Consider the following 22,945-nt stretch of genomic DNA (forward strand, 5'->3'; position numbering starts at 1 on the left):
CCTATCATTTATAAAGGGTTGATTTTTAACTCTTTTGGAGTATACTACTTAAAACTATGATTTCTGCTTAGTCTTTTTATATGTTTGTTGTAGGAAATATATTAGTCACTGTATGCTTGTAATAGCAAATTATATTTTATAGAATGTATTTATTGTAGGAATATAGATTACAACGGATATACCAGCCTGATAGTGATAAACTTTAATGTATAATTTCACTATTATGTAAGTGGCATGAATTCACTTGCTGGTCTTGGCTTTCCCCAAAAAAACTTGTTTGAGAAAATGAACTTGTGATTCTAACAGATTCAGTGCTAACACCGACAAGGAGCGTGTTCCTTTGACACTCCTCTCGATTCTTTTTGCTAAGGTGGGCAACAACCAATACTGTATTATGAATTCTCAAAGCACTTTAAGTCAAAGAGATTATTCCCTCTCAGGATTTTCATAAAATACCTTTGGGGCCAATATTTTCACCTTTCATTTTAACCAGGGCTGAATCAAAGGTGGCTTAGAGTTTTATTTCATAACAGAATAAATGTACCACAAAAGCTACTTCATGATCCCCTTTTAACTAATATTTCAGTGTCCTACAATTGCTGCCATACTAAACAATGCTGGAATAAACATCCTTCTACATAGGTCTTTGTGAACATGAGTAAATATTTCGTTATGATACATTCCCAGATGCGGAATTCTGGGTCAAAGGGTGAGATATTTTAAATCTCGATAGATGTAATCAAATTGTCCTCTTTAGAGAATGTACCAGTTTATACTTCTCACCAACAATATATCCTCACCAACACTGGCTGCTATAAGTCCTTTTAATTTTCGCCAATTTTAATGAGTGAATCACATTGTTCACGTTTCTTATTACTAGACAGGCTGAACACTTCATAAATGTGTATTGGGTACTTGCATTTCTTTTATAAACAGTCTATACATATTTGCGAGCTGGATTTTCCCTGTTGCCAAAGAGCTGAAGTCAGACATATTGTTCAATAATGGTGCTTTATCCTCCAGAATAGTGTGATTACCCTGCTGCTCAATGTTTGTAAACATTCCCTTAAATGCAAGAATTAAGAGGAGTATTTGTCTAAGTTCTTCCTGAACAGTGATATGATCCCTGAGTATGAAAGTCAATGGCTCAGCACAGAACTAATTTTCTCTGCTCTGGCAAGACCCTACCTTATAAGAGTCACTGGCAGCAGCACAGCCCTTCCCTGTTGTGGAGCCTGAGGCACAAAGAAAACTCTATGGAGATGAGATGCCATGTCTGCTCCTGCCTGTGGGACTTCACTGCCACTAACTTCCATCTTTGCCCAAATCAAATCAGTGGCACTCAGTGTGCTCACGAGTCTACATGAGTCCTCTTCCTGCTAATCTTTAGCCCATCTAAACTGATGCAATATGTATTTTGTCCCATTTCTATTCTATCTTACTGATTTGTACTAGGAATATTAATCTTTCACATTTCATGTAAGTTTTAATTATTTTCTCTCAACCTATCATCTTTTAAATCTGTAATCTCCATGGCTGTAAGTTTTGAACTTTTTATGTATCATCAGATCTACCAACTTTTCCTTTAGGCTTTTGGGTTTGTTTTGCCTTCCTCATCCAAACTATTAAAATAATCCCCTAAGATTTCTTTGTTCATAATTTTGTCTCAATAAAATATCTTAAATAAGGTTTTAAATAAAAGATCTTTTATCCCCAAATGGCTCACGATTTTGACTAAAAAAGTCTATTCTTTTTCTCACTGACATAAAATGCTGCCTATAGCATGTATTATTAAAATTTTATATCTGGTTGTAAAGTTTGTTCCAATGATTGATCTACTTCTGCATCAATACCACACTTCTTATATTGTGGCTTTATCATATGTTCTAAAACATGTCAACTCTCCCGTCATATTCTTTTAAACGTTTATTTACTATTCCCCCCAAACCCCGTCGAGAACGCTTACATTTTTATTCATTCACTTATTTATTTACCTGTGCTGCGTGGCTTGTGGGATCTTAGTTCCCCAACAAGGGATTGAACCCGGGGCCTCGGCAGTGAGAATGCAGAGTCCTAACTAATGGACCGCCAGGGAATTCCGGTTTATTTACGATTCTTGTGAATCTTACTTTTCCAAATCTTTTAATATCAACTGGACAAGTTCTTTAAAAAACCTTATTGAAATTTTTATTCAGAATGCACTGAATTGGGCTTCCCTGGTGGTGCAGTGGTTAAGAATCCGCCTGCCAATGCAGGGGACACGGGTTCGAGCCCTGGTCTGTGAAGATCCCACATGCCACGCAGCAACTAAGCCCATGCACCACAACTACTGAGCCTGTGCTCTAGAGCCTGCATGCCACAACTACTGAGCCCGCGCGCCTAGAGCCCGTGCTCCACGACAAGAGAAGCCATCACAATTAGAAGCCCGCACACCACAAGAGTAGCCCCCGCTCACCACAACTAGAGAAAGCCTGTGCACAGCACGGAAGACCCAACACAGCCAAAAAAAAAATTAATTTAAAAAATAATAAACTATAAAAAAATACACTGAATTTATAGGTGGAAAAAAAGGAGTCATCTGTACAATATTGAGTATTCTCATCTAAGAGTATTGCCTATTTTCTCATTACTCATATGCTCCTCTCGTCCTTCAACAAATTAGTTTTATTCATGTATAGTTTGCATAATCTTGTTAAATTTATACCCGTTAAGTTTATACCCATGGCATTTTCTGATTTGTGTGTCTGTGTGTACATGTGTGTGGTATAAACTAATTAGTAAATTATTTAGTAAACTAATAATTTTTGCATGTTTATTTTGAACTGTCACCTCACTGAACTCTCACAGCAGTTCAAGTTTTTCAGTTTCTGGGTTTTATTTTCTAGGCAGACAATCTTATTATACCTTGTAAGTAACGTTCTGTCGCTTCCATTTCTATCTCATTTGCTAAGCCCCAGAGAACAATATTGTAGAATTCAAGCAGTGGCTGATATTCTTGACTTGTTCCAGACACTAATGAGAATATAGAGAAGCCAAACAATAATATGAATTCTGGTGCAATGCAATTGATGACTACTTCCCAACCCTCTGAATTTACCCTTGTTATTTCATTAACCTCACCACCCCACATTTTACCCAGTTGAAACTTTATCCCACCTACAGCATTACGGAAGGATGTTACTGTGCTCCAATGTTTCATCATTAAAAATGATTCCGATAGTTCTCTAAGTACCTTATATCAAGTTAATAGGGTCCTTCTCTACATTACCTACTTTTAAAAAATTTTGAATTGTATCAAATACATCTTCAAGGTATGCTTTTTCCTTTCCACCTCTAAAAGCTCCAGGTACATACAAGAATGCATTACTCTTTCAATAGAATGCTGGACTTAAGTTACTAATATTTTAGTATGGATTTTATAACTGTGTGAGAATGGTCTCTAGTGGTTTGCTTTTGCTTTGTTTTTGGTAGTGTTCTCTCCATGTTTGGGCAGCAAGGATATAATAATTTTGAACAATGAATTAGAATGTCTCCTTTTTTGCTTCCTTTTTTTGTCCTACATTCTGGTACAAATTAAACAACAGGAATTACCCATTCCTTGTATTGTGAGTTTGTGGAAACTTCTGCAGAGGAAATTTTTTAATAACCTCAGTTTCTTGATTATCAATATTTTAAGGGTATCTGCTTCATCTCTGGTAATTTAAAAAATTTTTATGTATTTCCAGAGAAGCATCCGTTTCCTTTCACCATATTAAATTTTTCTAGAAATAGAATTTCAGAAGTTTTATGGGAGTGCAGCTATTTGCACACTCTTATTAAAAGAAAAATTCTTTTTTGCTCTGCAAAAACCAAAAACATACACACACATCATCATCATCATCTTTGGAGGTTACATACAAAGAGTGAAATAGTAGAGTGAGCTTTCTAGGTCAGCCTGGAAATCATTTGGAAGATGTCAAAGCTACTGTCCTGATGCCCCCCATTCCTGTGAGATGAACTTTATAATTTATCAGAGTGGTGCATAGCATTCTCTCTTACAAAAAGGTTAACTCTGGCTGTGTTGAGAACAGACTGCAGTGGAGCAAGTGTGGAAGTGAGGAGTTGTTACAGGGCTATTCAAGGTGAGAGCCACTGGTGGCTTGGACTAGGACAGTAGCAGTGCAGATGGTGAGAACTGGTCAGATTCTGAAAATACCTTGACAGAAGAGCCAACAGGATTTACATATATAGTGTACTTTCATCAATAACCTCGCATTACAGGCAGATTCTCAACCAGGTACAACTTTTGCTGAGAATCACTGTTCTATGAAAACAAGGCCCACTGTTTTCATATTTGCATATTCCCATTTACACTAAGCACAGTACTTTGCAAATTTGTTGAAATTCATGTGGATGTTTGAAATAGAAAAGACTTCTGGTTTCAGTTCTGACGTGAGATCAATTACAATAAATTAGTGAACTTGGGTCTTATGTTACTCCAGAATTTCTGGTAGAAGGTGCTTACAAAACACATGGGGACATGTTAGACATAAAATTAATGTTTGGATTAAAACCTTGTTTCATTTAAGTGTGTTCTCCATGCTATAACACAACCCTTCAAAGTCAAGGAAGTACGTAACATTAATATGTTTCCCCAAAACTTATAAACTTACGTAACAACCAGAGCCACAGCTTTTAAACGTCTACAAGGCAGCATGTCCAATGCCCAAAAGAGCACAAGGTTGCAACTGTGGCATCAAGTCCCACATTAAATGAAAATTTAAGAAAAGCAAACAAGAGTATTATCAGACTACCAAACCTTAGTAAGATTCTGTTATTTGATACTCCTACTTCTCAACTCTCTAAATTTGTTACTCAACACAGGGGAGCTTTAAAAATTAATGCCTGGGCTCCACCCAAAGCCAATTAAAATCAGAATCTCTGTGGAGCATCTATCGTTTTTTAAGCTTCCCCAACAATTCTAATGTCAGCCAGAGTTAAGAACCACTGCTTTAACAGAATTTTATGAAACAAAAATAAACAAAAATTAAAATGCATAACACAGGAAAAGTGCAGGAACACGGAGAATAAGTTAAAAGCGAAAGGGCTCACCCTTTTGCTGTATAACATTTTTTGCCTCCCGAAAGTTCCAAAGATTACTAATATTTGAATCTACATCATAACCTTATCAATTAAGCAGTTAAGAAAAAACATAAAATAAGGACTGGAAAAGATCTTTGTTACTTAACTAAAATCATCTGGTGTTAACAGTACTTTCCAATGGGGGAATGCTGTAGGGCTTCGGGCATAAAGCAATGCAGAAACAATCGCAGGGCATCACGGGGAGAGGATGAGAACTTCGGGCTCTAGCTTCCTGTGTTCTAGTCCAGAAAAAGGGGAGAGAAAGGAATGTCCATGGGAACAAGCCCTCATGCCTGAAAGGACAATTTTATTTGAACCTATTAATTTGTCACTCAAAAAGATAAAAGCAACATAAAATATGAGGTAAAGGGAAGTTGGTCTTCAAGAATTTGTCTTCAAGTTTTTACTGATAACAATAATCCTTCAAGCCTGGAGCTACTCAAAGACGAATCATGAAAAAGAAGAAGAATTTTATTTCAAACAGATTCAGTGGTATGTGTGCTACAGCAAAGGCTGGTTGTAGCAGTTTCCTTTCAAACCTGCACTGATGTATAAATTAGATGTTATTTGGGAATGGTTAATTTCTGGTAACATGTAGATTCAATCCAACATTATGCCAATTTTTACATTTATTGTAGACCCTATTTTAGTACTAGAGGTTAAATTTTCATCACCAAAAAATGAGAATAACCTTACAGCTACTCCTAAGGTAATGAGCTGTGAAATTAATTCCTCACTATTGCTTTGAAAATATACCCCTAGGTTGTTAAGAGAAATTCCGACTTCATCCAAATCTGTTATTTAATTCTTCAGTCATCATCTACTGTTGGCTTGATTGTCACTCCTCTTCTTATTTGACCCCAACCAATTAAACTGCAAAATGAAAATAAAAGAAATCATGAATTTTATATCCATTTCATTATCATTACCACATAATCACATGACATAACTAGTTTTACTTGCCTATCCGCTAAGTCTAAATTTGTTTACAAAACCTGCTCCTCCAGAAAGAAAGCTCACATTATCTTCTTAGACCCAGAGAGATGGGCTCTAGCCAGAAGGAATGATAGGAAAAGCAAACAAAAAGGTGCTAGTATAAATATGCTCATCTTCACTCTTATCAAAATATACCTGCCCCTCAGAACCACTGATGAAGCAACTTCCAGTCCGCCCAAGGAACCATGCTCATACACAAACCACCTCAGTCTGATTTATTTTTTTAAATTTCATTCTCTTTTCCTCTTTGAAAAATGTTTTTATGTTTTGTTCTGTTTTGTTTTTTAACCATTCACAGCACTTCAACAGATCACCATGGCTTGCTTTATCATGACTTTAGCTGGTAAAGGAAATTAAGAGAAGACCTAGAGGACTAGATAATCTATAAACAGATTACTCTCAAGAGCAGAGGGATTTCTGCTCCTTCTCTCTTTCAATGTCTGCTCTAGTCACTGGTCAGGCCAGACTGCTACCTCAACTGTAGCTTCTAGAACAGAACTTACCTAAGCATGGGTTAAAAACAACAAATCTAAAGAATGTAAGGATCATTCAGATGCTTCCATTTCTTTTAACATACTTGCTAATTTTTAAGCAACGTATAAAATTTCATTTGGGTAGAATCCTCTTACAATATTAGTAGACAGGGACCTCACTGGTGGTCCAGTGGCTAAGACTCTGTGCTCCCAATGCAGGGGGACCGGGTGCGATCCCTGGTCAGGGAACTAGATCCCACATGCTGCAACTAAGAGTTCACGTGCCACAGCTAAAGCTCCCGCACGCAGCAACGAAGATCCTGTGTGCCACAACTAAGACCTGGCGCAGCCAAATAAATAAATATAAAAAAAAACAGTACACAGACACAAAAAGATCATTCCTTTCTTTTAAAATACACTATAAATCAGTATGTCTATAACAGCAAATAGTATAATCACACAAGAGAGTAAAATCAAGCAGGCATAAATCACCACAAAGCAGAAATGATTTACTTAAAAGAGAACAAAAAGTTTAACTCTGTTTAAATTAGAGAGTAATAATTCATATCTTCTGAACAGTAAATGGTGAGAGACCATCCTGAGGCACTGTACCAGGGAAGCCTTAATAAGGGAGGTAGGTAATGAGAAAAAAACAAAGCCAAGGGTGATTTGAGTAATTATGGGGACAATCAGGACACAGAACAGTCTAATTTAGAGGGTTTATACGAGACAAAGCAGGAGAAACTTAAAATTCATTCAAGCAGGCTTCCAGAAAGGTCCTGAATATCAGAAAGTAGTGGGAAGCTACTAAAAATTACTGAGTACAGCATGAAAAAATGTTTTACGGAGATTAATTTTGACTGAGTACTTAAGTAACAGCGGAGAGGCAAATTCGGAATTTTTTGCAATAACTTTTATGTGTGAAATGATGGTGGTATGGGCTATAATGAGGTCACACAGAATAGAAAGGAAACAGTAGATTCAGTAACTAACCAGGAAAAGAGAAAAGAGACAGGAGTCAACAATATGTGCATGTTTCCTAGCTCTATCCACTCGAAGCGTCCCGAAGCAACAGCACCTTAGGAGCAGCAAGCACACCTAGCACCCGTATCTGCATTTCTAATACCATTTTCCACTAAGAGGAACCAGGGCCCCCTCAGGAGAAATGACCAATTCTAAACTGGAGCAGGGGAGAGGTACAAGATGATTCCAGAACATCTTGTGCCACAAAGTAAGGAACTGTCAAAAAAACAAAAACAAACCCAATGGGGAAATATTGAGGCTTGCGCAAGTCCCAACCTGTCCATGGGGTTGCTATCTGCTTCGTAAAAGACAAAAGATAGTTTGTCTTCTAAGAAAAGTCATCTTCTCTGAAAAAGCCTCTTATGTAGTTGGCTTTGGCATCTTCCCAAGGTAGGAGGGCAGGGACTGATTCTGGGTTTTCAGTTGAGGTAGAGAAGACAGTGGCTATTACCAGAAAGTCCAGAGCGGGATGCAGTTACCTGCAGAATGCATCACTGCTAACCAAGCCTGGGTTTCATGACAGTCATAGAAATGGATTCCTTAATAAAATACTAGGTTAAAAAAAAAAGAGGAGAAATGTCAAAATGACATAGGAGTCACCTAAAGGGTCTCTACTGGACAAATCCTCGACAATTTGGGTATCAAAATAAATAAAAACAGGTTATCACCTCACACCAGTCAGAATGGGCATCATCAGAAAATCTACGAACAACAAATGCTGGAGAGGATGTGGAGAAAAGGGAACACTCTTGCACTGTTGGTGGGAATGTAAATTGATACAGCCACTACAGGTAGAACAGTATGGAGGTTCCTTAAAAAACTAAAAATAGAGCTACCATACGACCCAGCAATCCCACTACTAGGCATATACCTGAGAAAACCATAGTTCAAAGAGTCATGTACCACAATGTTCATTGCATCACTGTTTACAATAGCCAGGACATGGAAGCAACCTAAGTGCCCACTGACAGACAAATGGATAAAGATGTGGTACATATATACAATGGAATATTACTCAGCCATAAAAAGGAACGAAATTGGGTCATTTGTAGAGACACGGATGGATCTAGAGACTGTCATACAGAGTGAAGTAAGTCAGAAAGAGAAAAACAAATACGTGTATTAACGCATATTCGTGGAACCTAGAAAAATGGTACAGATGAACCAGTTTGCAAGGCAGAAATAGAGACAGAGATGGAGAGAACAAACTTGGCGGGGTGGGGAGGTGGTGGTGGGATGAATTGGGAGATTGGGATTGACATATATACACTAATATGTATAAAATGAACAACTAAGAAGAACCTGCTGTATAAAAAATAAATAAAATTCAAAAATTCAAAATAAATAAATAAATAAGAACAGTAATGAATCATAACCTACTGAATAAAATAGGATGCCATGAGTGCGTATTATAACTAGATAAGTAAATAACGGGGCAGAAAGAATGACAAATGATAAATGAGGAGTGGTGGAGCTGGGGGATGGGGATCACCATTTTGTAAACACTATAATCAAGCTCAGTTCAGACAAAAATCATCAGTGGATGCTAAATCCAGCGGGGTGGGATTTGATGAGGAGCAGGCTATTTGCATAGAGTCGCCCCACAGAACGCTTATTTGCAAGGGTAAAAAAGAGTAACCATATAGTGGAGAAACTGGCTAACACCTTAACTGCATGATCAAAATTAACCTCAACAAGGAGGAATCAGATATCACGTGTCTCTGGCTGCGACTCCCTAAGGAGAGAATCACCACCTACACGAAAGTATTCCAACCAAGAATACGTAACCTAAACCTAATCTTAGGAAATACCAAGTAAACCCAAACTGAGCAGCAGTCTAGAAAGGAACTAGCTTGTATTCTTCAAAATTGCCAATGACAAGACAAAGAAAGGCTGAGGAAGTTCCAGATTAGAGATCAAGAGACATGAAAACTAAATGCAATGCGTGATCCCAGACGGGGGACACAGAGGACATTACTGGAAGAAGTGATAAAACTGGAAAAGACTGTAGATTTCAGTATTTTAACAATGTTAAACTTGTTAAGTGGTTATATAAGAGAATATCCTTGTTTTTAGGAAACATTCACCAAAGTATTAAGACATCAAGGGGCAACCTATTCCTCAAATGGTTCAGAAAAAGATAAGGGAGATATTAAACCTAAGTTCACTGGTTTTCACATAGGTTGTGTCTATCACAAATCAGGCCTAGAAATACAGATTTCTAAGTCAACTGAATAAACAGTTGAGACTTGAAACCACAGTATAGTAACTGTTGCGTTCAAGGTAAAGTGTGTTTGTGCATGTGTTAAGAAAACTGATTCTGTCTTTTTTATTAGACACTGACAAAGGCTAATAAACTTACCGCCAGTGTTTCTCAACTCTTCGGCTAAGTGCAATTTTTTCTCCTACTTCTGTGCACACAGGATTAGTCAAAACAATTTTGCCCAAATCAGCCTTGACTGCACTAACTCTTCCTCCTGTCGACAGGGATCCTATGTTCACCATAAGCACTTCATTCTTAGACAGCTTTTGCACCTAGGGAAATCAAGGGGGGAAAAATAAACCCCAAAATCAAGAAAATGCTTTCCAAATAACTGCTTATTTTCCTACCACCTTGCCAACAAAAGATGTCAGCAATTTTCCATCTCTGCCAACCTGATCTCAGCAAGACTTTTTAAAAAAATCACATGGATAATAGGAATTATCATGTCACTGTCATACATGACATGCTGTTTCCTGTTTTGTTTTACTTTGAACTGACTGCCATACAGAAGTTCTCAATTTTCAGGAAGTCAAATTTATCTACCTCTTCCTTTTTCTTAATCCCATGTTAAATGAAAAGAAATGAACCTCAAAACTGGTCTTAACTTCACTGTCACTTTTTTTGGAACAGGAATTACAGAAAGCACTTACTTTTGCTGCTTTCTTGTCTCCTTCAGTGCGTACACCTAGAAGCCGTCTAAGCAGGAAATAGGAAATTTCCAGTTCTGTGAAGATCTCAGGTAAAGCTCCAACTGCACCAAGTACCTGCCCCACCATTCTGTCAGCTCGGCACAAAGTGGGGTCAATTTTCGTTCCAACTCCTAATACAAAATAAGATATACATTTTATTGTTCAACATTTTATTTCCTATAAAGCTGTTTACCCAAAAGACTTAGTCAAACAAGTACAGCATATACCTATACATTTTAATACACACTTATATTTTCATACTCATGTATTAGCTACATAGATGTGACAAAATACCTGTTTTATCTGAAGAAACAGAACTGTAAACTCATGGGTTAGTTGGGCATTTGAGAACAGAAAGATTCTCTTGATTTAAATTCTAAGCAAAGGACAAAAAGAGCTAAGAGCCTAACTCAAAAAGGAGCCTGAATATCCTTAATGAAGGTTGAAAAGATACGAAATTCATAATGAGTAGTTTTCAGGATATTTGCCTGCCATTTCTCCCCTGAAAGGCTGATCAAAAAGACAGCTTAAAGACTTTATATGATTCCTGGGATCCACTTCAAAATATTTTATCTGTATGTCTTTCAAGGAGAAGAGGGAAGAAGATACAAAGATGAGGCAAGAATAGTAAAGTAGGGCTTCCCTGGTGGCGCAGTGGTTGAGAGTCCACCTGCCAATGCAGGGGACATGGGTTCGTGCCCCGGTCCAGGAGGATCCCACATGCCGCGGAGCGGCTGGGCCCATGAGCCATGGCCGCTGAACCTGCGCGTCCAAGCCTGTGCTCCGCAGCGGGAGAGGCCACAGCAGTGAGAGGCCCGCGTACTGCACAAAAAAAAAAAAAAAAAAAAAAAGAAGAGTAAAGTATTGGGAATTCCTGGCGGTCCAGTGGTTAGGAGTTGGTGCTCTCACTGCCATGGGCCCAGGTTCCAGGGAACTAATATCCCACAAACCGCGTAGCGTGGCCAAAGTAAAAAAAAAAAGAATGGTAAAGTATTAACTGTTGAACCTGGGTGGTGGCTACATGACCACACATTACACTACATTACACTATTCTCTCTACTTTTATGTTTGAAAAGTTCCGTAAGTTAAATTTTAGAAGTCTCCAGAGTTTCCTTGTTTACAAAACAAACAATAAGGATAAAATTATACATGGTAAACTCCTGATTACAAGATACAATAGAAAAATGAATTATATAGCCAAACACCAGAGAACAAAAAGACAAACTCCTTCACCAAACGTTTTCTTCTTTAATCCAAAAGTTATAATACCTCTAATTCTCACTGTATCTTGCCTTTTCCTGGGTATCTGGTAATACACTATTGTATGAGATGAGAATATCCATAAATTATCTCAGTAATACCAACATAATGGAAGTTATCTTCTTTAATTCCCACCTTAGTGTAACTATGATCTGACATGATCCAGCTGACACTTGTGGGTAACTCTCCATTTGCAAAACATACATTGAAAAAAACAAAAACAAAAAACCACCACCACTCTACCCCCAAAACCATGTAGGCTAAAAAGAAAAGTATAGTTAGGTATTTTAAATGATAGGACATAAAACTTACTTTGTTACTGCTAAAAAGGAGCTACTTTAAAAACTAAACCAAGGGCTTCCCTGGTGGCGCAGTGGTTGAGAGTCTGCCTGCCGATGTGGGGGACACGGGTTCATGCCTCAGTCCGGGAAGATCCCACATGCTGCGGAGCGGCTGGGCCCGTGAGCCATGGCCGCTTAGCCTGCGCGTCCGGAGCCTGTGCTCCGCAACAGGAGAGGCCACAACAGTGAGAAGCCCGTGTATGGAAAAAAAAAACAAAAAACGAAAAGACAAAACTAAACCAAAATTCTCCTTTATGTTTAAAATTAATTTTTACAAACACATGAAACCATCTTATGACCTAAAATCAACAGCTTAACCACATATCTTCCTCTACCCCATTCAATTATTAAACATCAAATTAAAAATCTATACCTGTATGAGTAATATGTTTCTCATGAAAAGTACCATGAATATCCACAAATTAAAAACGTAGGGATGAGAGAAAAATCTTTACCAATAAGACCTCCTGGAGCAGCATACTGAAGATCATTATGCTCTGCGAAAAGTGATACAATTTTGGAAAAGATGGGTTTACACATGAGCTTTCCTTCACTGTCTTTGGAAACAATACCAGGTCTGACTTCTATCTCCTGGCCCACCTGTAAAAATATAAATTAGTGATTAGAATTTGTGGGACAACACGATTTCCATTACATACAAAAAGTCCTAACAGGAAGACCACAAAACTGAAAAGCAATCCTTTCTCTATTTCAAAGATCACTATTTAAAAAAAAAAGATATGGGAGAGATCTTCAAAACCAGAACCATCCAAATGTTTCAAACTACCTACCACACAGGCCTATCACCATATAAAATGTGCTCCATATTCACAGAAGCCTATAAAGTTAGAGGTCAAACACACTCAAAAGATATAATAGTAAACAAAGAAATCTATATCAAGTACTAGACACCATGAAGAAAAAAATTATTTTTCAATTTGGAGTGTTCATACTATTTTCCTAATTAAGACAAGAGAAAAACAAACAAAATAAAAACACAACAACCAAAACCTAGTTTACCTTTAATACTCCTTTTAGAATACTACCACCAGCTACACCCCCCTTAAGGTCATCAACTTCACAGCCAGGTTTGTTGACATCAAAGGATCTAATAACTAAAAAAAACAAAACAAATTAAAGCCAATTCTATTCACATTAACTTCAGAAAAATCTGATTAAGTTAACTTCTCTAAAATAGTAGACACATAAGATTTATACAAGGGGGACTTTGTGACAAAATCTAATATTATTCCAACTAAGTATACTGCAATCTTAATTACGATGGAAAAAGTGGAAATAACTTAAAAGTTCATTGATAGGACGCATATTATGGTACACCCATAGTATGGAGTATCACGCAGCTATTAAAAAAGAACGTTAGAGCACATGTAATGATGTGGAAGGATAACCTTCATATATTGTTAAGGAAAAAAGAAAAAACTAGCTATGCATAGTATGATCCCACTTCCACAAACAAAAACTAAAACAAGAAATGTGTATATGTTTATACATGATGATATGAACAAAGAGAAAGGTGCGGGAATAGTACACACCAACTGTTAACTTTGGTTACTTCAGGGCTAAGGGGCGAGGCAGGGAGACTGTAGACCTTTGTCTTCATATACCTCTATATTATATGATTTCTGCATTAAAAATGTAGTTTTAAAACTTCAAAACAACCCTAGGATTGGACTTCCCTGGTGGTGCAGTGGTTAAGAATCCACCTGCCAATGCAGGGCACAAGGGTTCAATCCCTGGTCCGGGAAGATCCCACATGCCACAGAGCAACTAAGCCCGTGCGTCACAACTACTGAGCCTGCACTCTAGAGCCCACGAGCCACAACTACTGAGCCCACGAGCCACAACTACTGAGCCAGTGCGCCTAGAGCCCATGCTCCGCAATGAGAAGCCTGTGCACCACAACGAAGAGTAGCCCCGGCTCGCCACAACTAGAGAAAGCCCACACACAGCAACAAAGACCCAACACAGCCAAAAGATTAATTAATTGATTAATTAATTAAAAACGAAAAACAAAAAACCCCACAACCCTAGAACTATGTGACCTGCACTTCAGTCCTGAGAACAGTGATCATTAACAAGGGGTACACATCACAATCACCCAAGAGAACCCTTCCCACAACACACAGAGGGGAGGCCTGGATGAAGGGAGGGGTTCAAATGTCTGTTTTGAAAAGGCTCCTATATCTATGTAGAAATCATGAGTTTAGATGATCAAATTATACCAATATTGGTACTATGCACTTAAATAAGTTGAAAGAGATGAAAATCTTCATTAATGGTACAATGAAATAATTTGTATGGAAATTCTAATATCCTGCTCCTGACTAAAACATAATTCCATACAGAATAATGCATTACTCCATCTCAATCACATAACATATCACATACCAAGCACAAAAAGACTAAAAGTTCCTTCTGTATTTGAAACTTTCTCTCATCAGTAATGCAATCTAGTACTGCTAATACAATCTCAGAATTAACTGAGTTCAAAAAAAATTTTATGGAGATTGTAATTTATTATCACCTCTGCAGAAATCATTGCTAATTCCCTTAAAGAGGAATCACCAATGTGGAAAAGATCAGACAAAATCCTACCACTTACCAATAAGTCGGGGTTCTGAAGTGAAGTCTCTTGGGGGTACTGGAATTTTCTTTACTATGTACTCACAGACAACTTCAATATTGTATTTTAGCTGAGCAGAAATTGGAATAATAGGAGCTCCTTCTGCTACTGTACCTATAAGACAAAATTCAGAAAGATCAAAATTCTTGTTTTACAGAACTTGTTCTTTACATATTATAGGAAACAGTTAAGATTACTAAAATAGATGCCTAAACATCCTCAAATACCAGCAACAGGTAGAAAATGATAATTCTTTTTAGAAAAGTGTCAGTATTCTATGTGTTTTTGCTCCTGAAAATGAATACTATTGCATTTAAGGGAAAAAAAAGTCAAAATATATTAATAGATATATTTAATACACCAAAATGATAAAACTGCTCAAAAGAAGAAAATACTGACACTCCTAGGAAAGAGCACTTTACTAGTTGAAAGATTTCTGATAACATGTAATTAACTTCCCAATAAATGTCAAGATAAATTATAGACTCTGCTAATCAAAGACTGATGGCATATATAGTATTTGCTCCTTATTAATTAAATGTCAAACAGGCTGGTGAAAGAAACGGACCAAACACAATGAGGTTTTAATCAAAATGATTTATTCTTTTTTGTTATGAGAGAACTGGGTGCATAGGAAATCAACCTTTCTAGCAAGAAAAACAAGGCTAAGAGACGATCAAATGTCAATAATAAGATGTCTTCCCTGAAATGAAAAGCACTGCTGTTAGAGGAAAGGAACACTAAAAGATAAAATAAATCATTGTCAGTTTCAATTCTAAAAGTAGCTACTCAGTAAGAACAGTGTAAGACTGAAGGGTTTTTTTAATGGATTTTTTTAAATTAATTAATTAATTATTTTGGCCATGTCGCGTGGCTTGCGGGATCTTAGTTCCCTGACCAGGGATTGAACCCACTCCCTCGGCAGTGAAAGTGCAGAATCCTAACCACTGGACCGCCAGGGAATTCCGAAGACTTATGGTTTTTTTTTGTTTGTTTGTTTTTTTAAATGCTTTTGTTTATTTTACTATCACTGAGGAGAATTTTTATTAGATATTATGGCTTCTTACCTTGTACAAATGCAAGGATCTGTTCATACTGTTCTTTAGCCTGGCTTTCTTTTACCAAATCAATTTTATTTTGTAGAATCAAAATATGCTTCAGTTTCATGATTTCTATAGCAGCCAGGTGTTCAGAAGTCTGGGGCTGAGGACAAGACTCATTACCAGCTAAATGATAAAGAATAAAAAAGATGCATGAGAATTAGCTAGAAATATCTGTCAGAATAGGCAAATCCATAAGAGACAGAAGGCAGGTTAGTGGTTGCCAGGGACTGAGGGAAAGGGGGATCAGAGTGAGGGCTTAATGGGCACCGGGTTTCCTTTTGGGGTGATGAAAATGTTCCAGAACTAGACAGTGCTGACACTTGTAGAACACTGTGAATGTACTTAATATCACTGAATTGTATACTTTAAATGGCTAAAATGCTAAATTTTGTGTTATGTGTATTGTACTACCGAAAAAACACTAGCTGACATCTAAAAAAGGAAACGCTTGAATGCCCTAGCCCTACTCAAGGCAAAAGTCCTGGATCGTTGCCGAGCATCCACCTTTGCCCCTGCTTCATCCACTGTGTCTGGATTCACTGGAGCCTCCTGATCATTTGGCTCTCTTCCCTGGTCCTAAGCCAAAAGCTTGGACTCAACAAGTTTGACATCTCAGGGTCTGCCCTTAGCTTTTGCTCAGGCATAAGGAAGAGCCCTCTGGCTCTGTCTAGTCTTAGAGACGTTCTGGCCCAGTCAAGCTCCTGAGAGGCAGAGAGTAATTAAGGGAAGACACTTAACACAGTCCATGAATTTCAGCTACTATCAGAGGCTACTCCCTAACAAACCGAGGGAAGAACACTAAAAACAACCACTGGTATTATAAAGAAATAGGTATGTTTTTTGGGCATCTTAATGACCATCCTAAGTGATGATGTTCAGGTGTCCTGTACTATATCCACTCGGCATACTTTTAAAAATTATATCCCATAGCAACAAAATCTCTTGACAGCCCACATAAGGAAGGTGGCACAACACCAGCCTTGAAAACCCCAATTCATCTAGACTTCAGCACTTATTATGAATGAGATTTGCATCTAAATAAAACCATTATACACCAGTGTTGCAGTAGACAACTCAAAGATGCACACAAAAAAATACATGCACTTTTACATGTAAATATAAAACTAATAAATCATTTCATGTGATCTAAGGGGAGAAAATGCACTATTGATTTTTTCAAATATATACTACCAAAAGAATTCTCACAAGACATCTGCCCTAGGTCTATCTTTACTATTTTGTGATAGTTGGTAGACAAGGATATCATCCTGGTTGACATGTTAGTTCCCATTTCCGTCACCTTTAGGTACTGGATGTGGCCCTTAAAGGCCTTAGTTTCCCTTTAAATAGTCCATCTTGGATTTGCTCCACAATGATTTGTCCAAACCAGTTCTGACGTATTTACCTATCAACAGAAGAGCTGCATCCATCACTGCGGCACCATTCAGCATAGTAGCCATCAAAATATCGTGGCCAGGACAGTCAACAAAGGAAACATGTCTAACAATTTAAAAACAGCAATCAGTCCTAAGATCAATCAATACTTCAACATTCAAGTTACAGATTTCCTAAAATTAAATCCCTTTATATATAGAATATGAATATTACATATAAATATGAAATAAGAATATGGAAATAATTTTTATTTCTGTAAAGTCAAGTGGTTACAGGACTTGGTGTTTCTAGACCTCAGAAATAAGATTACCTACTGGCTCAATTATACTTCAAAAAGAAACAAACAAAAAAACTCATAGAAAAAGAGATCAGATTTGTGATTACCAGATCTGTGGTTACCAGAGGTGGGGGATGGAGGAAGGGGGAATCAAATGAAAGCAGTCAAAAGGTACACACTTTCAGTTATAAGATAAATAAGTACTAGAAATATGACATACAATATAATATAGTTAACACCACTGTTTGTTATACATGAAAGTTAACAGAATAAATCTTAAGAGTTCTCATCATAAGGAAAAAATTTTTTTTCTACTCATTTAAGTTTATATGATGATGGATGTTCACTAAACTTATTGTGATCATCATTTTACGACGTATGTAAGTCAAATCATTATGCTGTACACCTTAAGCTTATACAGTGCTGTATGTCAATTATATCGCAATAAAACTGGAGGGAAAAAAATATGAAAAGAACAACAACAAAAATTACCTACTGGCTGAGAGTAAAATCACTGCAGATCATTACAAAGCAAATGAAATTAGCTATGTGTAGAAATAACTGGATACAAAAACTCCCAAATCCAATTAAAGTGAATATGGTATAAAGTATATACTGGGAATGTCATTGATTTGAATGCTAAACCAGTGTTAACAGAATGGGCAGTGCCATCTGAAAAAATTTGCCAAAAACTTCTCTAGCATCTTGAAAAGCTGGAATTGCCCATCTGAAGTGCAGATGGCAGCACCATTTAAACAAAATTATGCTACTCATTCGGAATCATTATTTTTAATAATTGTATGCTCACACTCACGATCTAAAATAGGGGCAGCAGACTGGCCCACTGCCATAACCACTCATGCACATCATGTCTGCTTTCACAACACAATAGCAGAGATGAGTAGTTGCAAAGAGAATCTATGGTCTGCAAAGCTGAAAATATTTACTATTGGGCCCTTTGCAGGAAAAGTTTGCTGATATCTGATAAGGGCCACAAGTAGGGCGAGGCAAGTGAGCCACTCGCCCTAGGTGCAAAATTTAAGGGGGTGCCCAAAAAAACCCAGTAATCAAAACAAACAATATTTAAACTTAATATTTAAAAAAAACAAAGTTCATGCAAAACATCCATGATGAACAAAATATCAAAAATTTAAATGAAAACAGGATCAGCAACAATGCCACGCCAAAAGCAAATCAACCAAAAAACCCCAAGTGATAATGAAAAGGAAAACACTAGTAGTTTGAGCTGTCAAGGAACTGAGATCCCACAAGCTGCACAGTGGGGCCAAAAAAAAATTTTTTTTAATTTAAAAATAAATAAATAAATAATACTATTTATCTTGATTACCGAGGCTCTTTTTCTTTTCTTTTTAAAGCTTCTCCCTCCCCTTAAACTTTGGGCTTCATTCACCTCTCCCTAGTCCCAGCTCTGCCCCAATCTACAATTTCTTTGTGGAATATCCCCAACCCCCATAAACATCGCTGGGTGGATGACAGTATCCTCTAATAAAGAATAAGTATACGCAATCATATTCAGAAAACAGATGGGTAACAAGCCCATGTATTTAAAAAACGTGATTAAGAATGGCTTTGTTCTCCTCTAAGAAACAGAAACAACACTGTTTAAGAGAAATTTATGAGGTCTGGCAAAAAGAATCCTTTAAATCCAATGAGCCGTGTTTCCCTCCATTTCATTCTGCTTATGTGATACTTTTCCTTTGGAGAACTTACATGTACATCTCTTAATGTAGGTTTAAACACTTGACTTTTCAAATTATTGTCATTATGGACAAGAAAAACAAAATAATGCAAAAATAAAGCCATTCAACAATTAGGTTCACTGTTTAAAGTCTCAGTTAAATATTTCAAAAAGCACAAATCACACAACAACAAAATATGAAGTGTAAAGTGTTTTTAGCAGAAAAGAGGTCACCTGACTAATTTGAAGTTCCCTTTGGTCCCTGGAATATCTGTAGGAAACTCATCGGGTGTACTACTTCCACAGGATCTGTAACATTCTGGCCGAGGACAACTTGGGTCGTCAAGTTTATAAATCTAAAAGTTCCAATGAAAAAAAGACTTGGATTTGTTATCTGCACATTCAACAATTAAAGTTAGTTTCTAATTTCACTGTACACAGCTCACCTTAGCATTAGCATAGCCAAGTTTGATTGTAATATTTCTTTCTAGTTCATTTTTGAACCTGACAGTGTGAACTCCAGAAATAGCTTTTACAACCGTAGACTTCCCATGAGCTACATGACCAATTGTACCTATAGACAAAGTACAAAAAATTAATTCATGTGCATTCAGTTACACAACATATTTTTCAGTTTTAGAGTAGAAAACCCAAAGCCATAACTCACTGTAAACATCAATGGAAAACTAATAGTGACTTCAATTTCTCCTCCTACACATCCTCGATTACAAAAAACTTACTCTGATACAGGACTGAGGAGAACTTTCCATGTAACCGACAACCTTGTTTTAAACCATACTCAGCATAATAAAAGCCATCCATCTTATGTTTTTACTCACAGAAAAGAATGCCTTCATTTAAAATAAACACTTGGTAAAAAGTACATGAAATCTTGTATATCAAGAAACTTTCCAGCATTTTCAGAGTGAAGTAAATAGGTATGAGGAGCCCTCACACAACAAAAAGGAATACATGAAAACAAAGAAAACAACTCAGGTATCATTACGGTAATGCTGTCAAGGGTAGCACATATCTTATAAGTTGTTTTTTTTTTATCTTATAAGTTTTTAACAGCCTCATTAGTAGAGCCTTACTTTTAACTAGGCTTTACTGTGTTGTTTGTGCAGACGCTCAAATACCCCAAATTTACAATCAGTCAACATAACTTCTTCTCTAAAGTTCTATGTGCCAATTAAGAAAAAAAATTATCTAGTTAGTAATAGCTTATATATCAAACAAAACTTCCACAAACTCTGCCCTTGCAATAACCCTGTGTGGCAAGTACAGTCGCGTTTCCCTCTTTTCTTTAAAATGCTACATGACTACAATCACCTTATGCTATTAAACTTTTCTTATGTATTTATCGCTTCTTCTCACCTAGTCTGTAAGCTAGGCACGCGCAACATGGGCTTCCCAAAAATATCTAGCAGGTGCTTGGCTCGCAAGAGCTGAACATCTATTTATTGAATATCTGCATCTTCATGTAATTCAGGCAATCACACAAAGGGAGAGGTTAAAATAGTGGCCGGAGATCAATTAAGTCAGGTCTCCAAGTTATTCTTATCTTACCTATATTAATTGTGGCCTGTCTGCTGATAACTTCATGTGAAAGTGGCGTCAACTTGGTAACATCCTGCAATCAAACATTTTTATTTTAAATCGCTGTACATAAGACAAATCACAACTTTGACTTTACATTTGCTACCTACAGCTCTCTACCATTTGAATAGCCCTCTTCTACTTCTAAAGCGCTTTTTCTGTACAAGCAACCTTGCATTCTGATGACTGGGAAGCCCTAAAAGTCCTTCATCGTTACACACTGCCTATGGGGGATGTGGAAGCTTGAGGTCCCCCAACCTTGAGAGCATTAGCACTAAGGACAGTGTAGATACTCCCTTCCCAGACCTTCCGAACTAAAAAGCCTTAATGATACTTAACACTGTGACTTTCCAGCCGAATGATTCGGGAGGCTCGGGGTCTCACAACCGCATAGCCTCATTCCCAGCTCGCATACTAGCAGAGAAGCATGGGGCGGCGCGAGCACGACTTAGGGCGCCGGGCTCCGGGTCTCCCTCCTAACCCATGCTCCCGACAGCCCGGCACTGCCTCGTCTCAAAGCCTCCCGGAAGGCCCGGTCATCCCCACTCCTGAGCTCCTTCAGCATCCTGCCAGAGCGATGACTTACCAAAGTGTTGAGATCTTGCCGAGACAGGTGCGGCTGCCCTAAAGTCACACCAGCCTCGCCCCCCGCCATCTTGCCCGGAGAGGAAGGAAGTCGTCCGGATGGCTGCCTGACCGTTCGCAAGCCCCCTGGTGCAGGGCGGGGCAGCGGAGGCGGGAGGGCCGACTAGGGCCCAGGCCTGGGAGAGGAGGATGGCCGGTGCAGCGGAGGCCTCACTGCTTGGACTTTTCTCCCCATGGATTTGTACAGTGCCTGCCGGCAGGCTGACTAAAATACACAAGGCCAGTTTCAGGATCTATTCGCGACAGACCTGTTGCATATTTGTGCAGGCAACGATGAGGGCAGCCCTAAAAAAGGCCCCTTGCTAGGCAGGCGATGCAACCGACGCGCGCGCTGGGGAGGGTGTAGCCATTTCCGCTTCCCGTGGGGCGGGCCGAAAGAATTTCCCGAAACCTGGGATTCTTATCTGGGGTGTGAAGATAGACGCTGGGAATGTCGTTCTTTACCGATTTCTATAATTTAGTAAGGCGAGATCAGCTCCGGGTTCGGCCGGGGCCCTTGGCCGGAAAGTGGCCGCGCACCGAACTGGCGGTGGGGAGGGCGCCCTCACGCGGAGGTTCCGCGGCCCAGGGAGGGCAAAAGCAAAGTCTCTAACTTGCTCTCGGAGAGAGCTTTCTAGAGCCAGGGAGGTGGTCCATGGTGGCGCTAATGGAGCTAGCACTGGATAGAAGTTAGGTGTCGTGAGAGCGCCCCAATTTTTTTTAAGCCGATCCGAATTTCCATCTCTATTTTCTTTACTCTTTCTTGTTTCTAAATATTCAATGTACTTTTTCTGCAGCTAATGAAAAGTGAAGGTCTTCAAATGTCATGTTTGAGAGTATTTAGTATTCAGTGGAAATTGGGAGTCATCAAATGCTTTTTTATCCCAAGAACATAAAACAATCTGTACATACATATTTTTTGTAAATCTTAAATGTAAGAAAATATAGTTAAAAATCACCCGCTCTAAAATCAAATGTAAAATTATTCTTTGGGGATTTGTTTTTTAAAACAGTGAAAAAAGCAAAGAGTAGTGAATATACTAAAGATATTTATAATCTCTGACTTATTTTAATGTACTTGGAATTTTGTTTCTGGTAAGAGCTATTGCTTTCTTGTTTGACTTCCTGATTTTCAGTAAAATGTGCATATAATAACAAAAAACTATTCTGTATGAAAAAAACAAATCCGAGAAAACCCACTTTTTCACTCGAACGATTACCAATAAATCGGTATTTTAAAATTTAAAGATTTTTGAGACTTTATTAACCCCTTTTTCATCGTGTTAAAAAGAATTACAGTAAGTTTCATTTCTCTTCACGCATTTCTACACTTTACAAATTTTCTATCATGTACAGGTCTTCATTTCTAGCCAGAAAAAAAATGTAGGGAGAAATTTGTAAGTATTTCAGTTACCTGTGGTCATTGAATACTTAAGCA

At 37.9% G+C, this 22,945-nt stretch overlaps 1 protein-coding gene across 1 annotated transcript; it reads right to left on the reverse strand.

Annotated features, from left to right (window-relative positions):
• Nucleotides 1–5,571: 5,571 nt before the first annotated feature.
• On the reverse strand, nt 5,572–21,595 carry EIF2S3 (eukaryotic translation initiation factor 2 subunit gamma). The gene is made up of 12 exons (XM_060002501.1): nt 21,470–21,595; nt 20,854–20,917; nt 19,731–19,858; nt 19,519–19,640; nt 17,319–17,413; nt 15,878–16,036; nt 14,790–14,924; nt 13,187–13,281; nt 12,622–12,766; nt 10,527–10,696; nt 9,976–10,148; nt 5,572–5,994 (listed from the first exon to the last, which is right to left on the reverse strand). Exons 1-12 carry the CDS (start codon nt 21,536–21,538, stop codon nt 5,931–5,933), a joined length of 1,419 nt encoding a protein of 472 aa, XP_059858484.1. The 5' UTR covers nt 21,539–21,595; the 3' UTR covers nt 5,572–5,930.
• Between the last annotated feature and the right edge of the window lie 1,350 nt (nt 21,596–22,945).

The sequence above is a fragment of the Delphinus delphis genome, chromosome X (assembly GCF_949987515.2).
Source record: "Delphinus delphis chromosome X, mDelDel1.2, whole genome shotgun sequence".
NCBI classification, from domain to species: Eukaryota; Metazoa; Chordata; class Mammalia; order Artiodactyla; family Delphinidae; genus Delphinus; species Delphinus delphis.

Coding starts and splice junctions, on each gene's coding strand:
- EIF2S3 (XM_060002501.1), bottom strand. CDS start 21,538: ATGGCGGGGGGCGAGGCTGGTGTGACTTTAGGGCAGCCGCACCTGTCT. Junction 19,641..19,730: donor TTGGCTATGCTAATGCTAAG/GTGAGCTGTGTA, acceptor TGGAACTTTTAG/ATTTATAAACTTGACGACCC. Junction 17,414..19,518: donor GGGAACTTCAAATTAGTCAG/GTGACCTCTTTT, acceptor TTAAATTGTTAG/ACATGTTTCCTTTGTTGACT.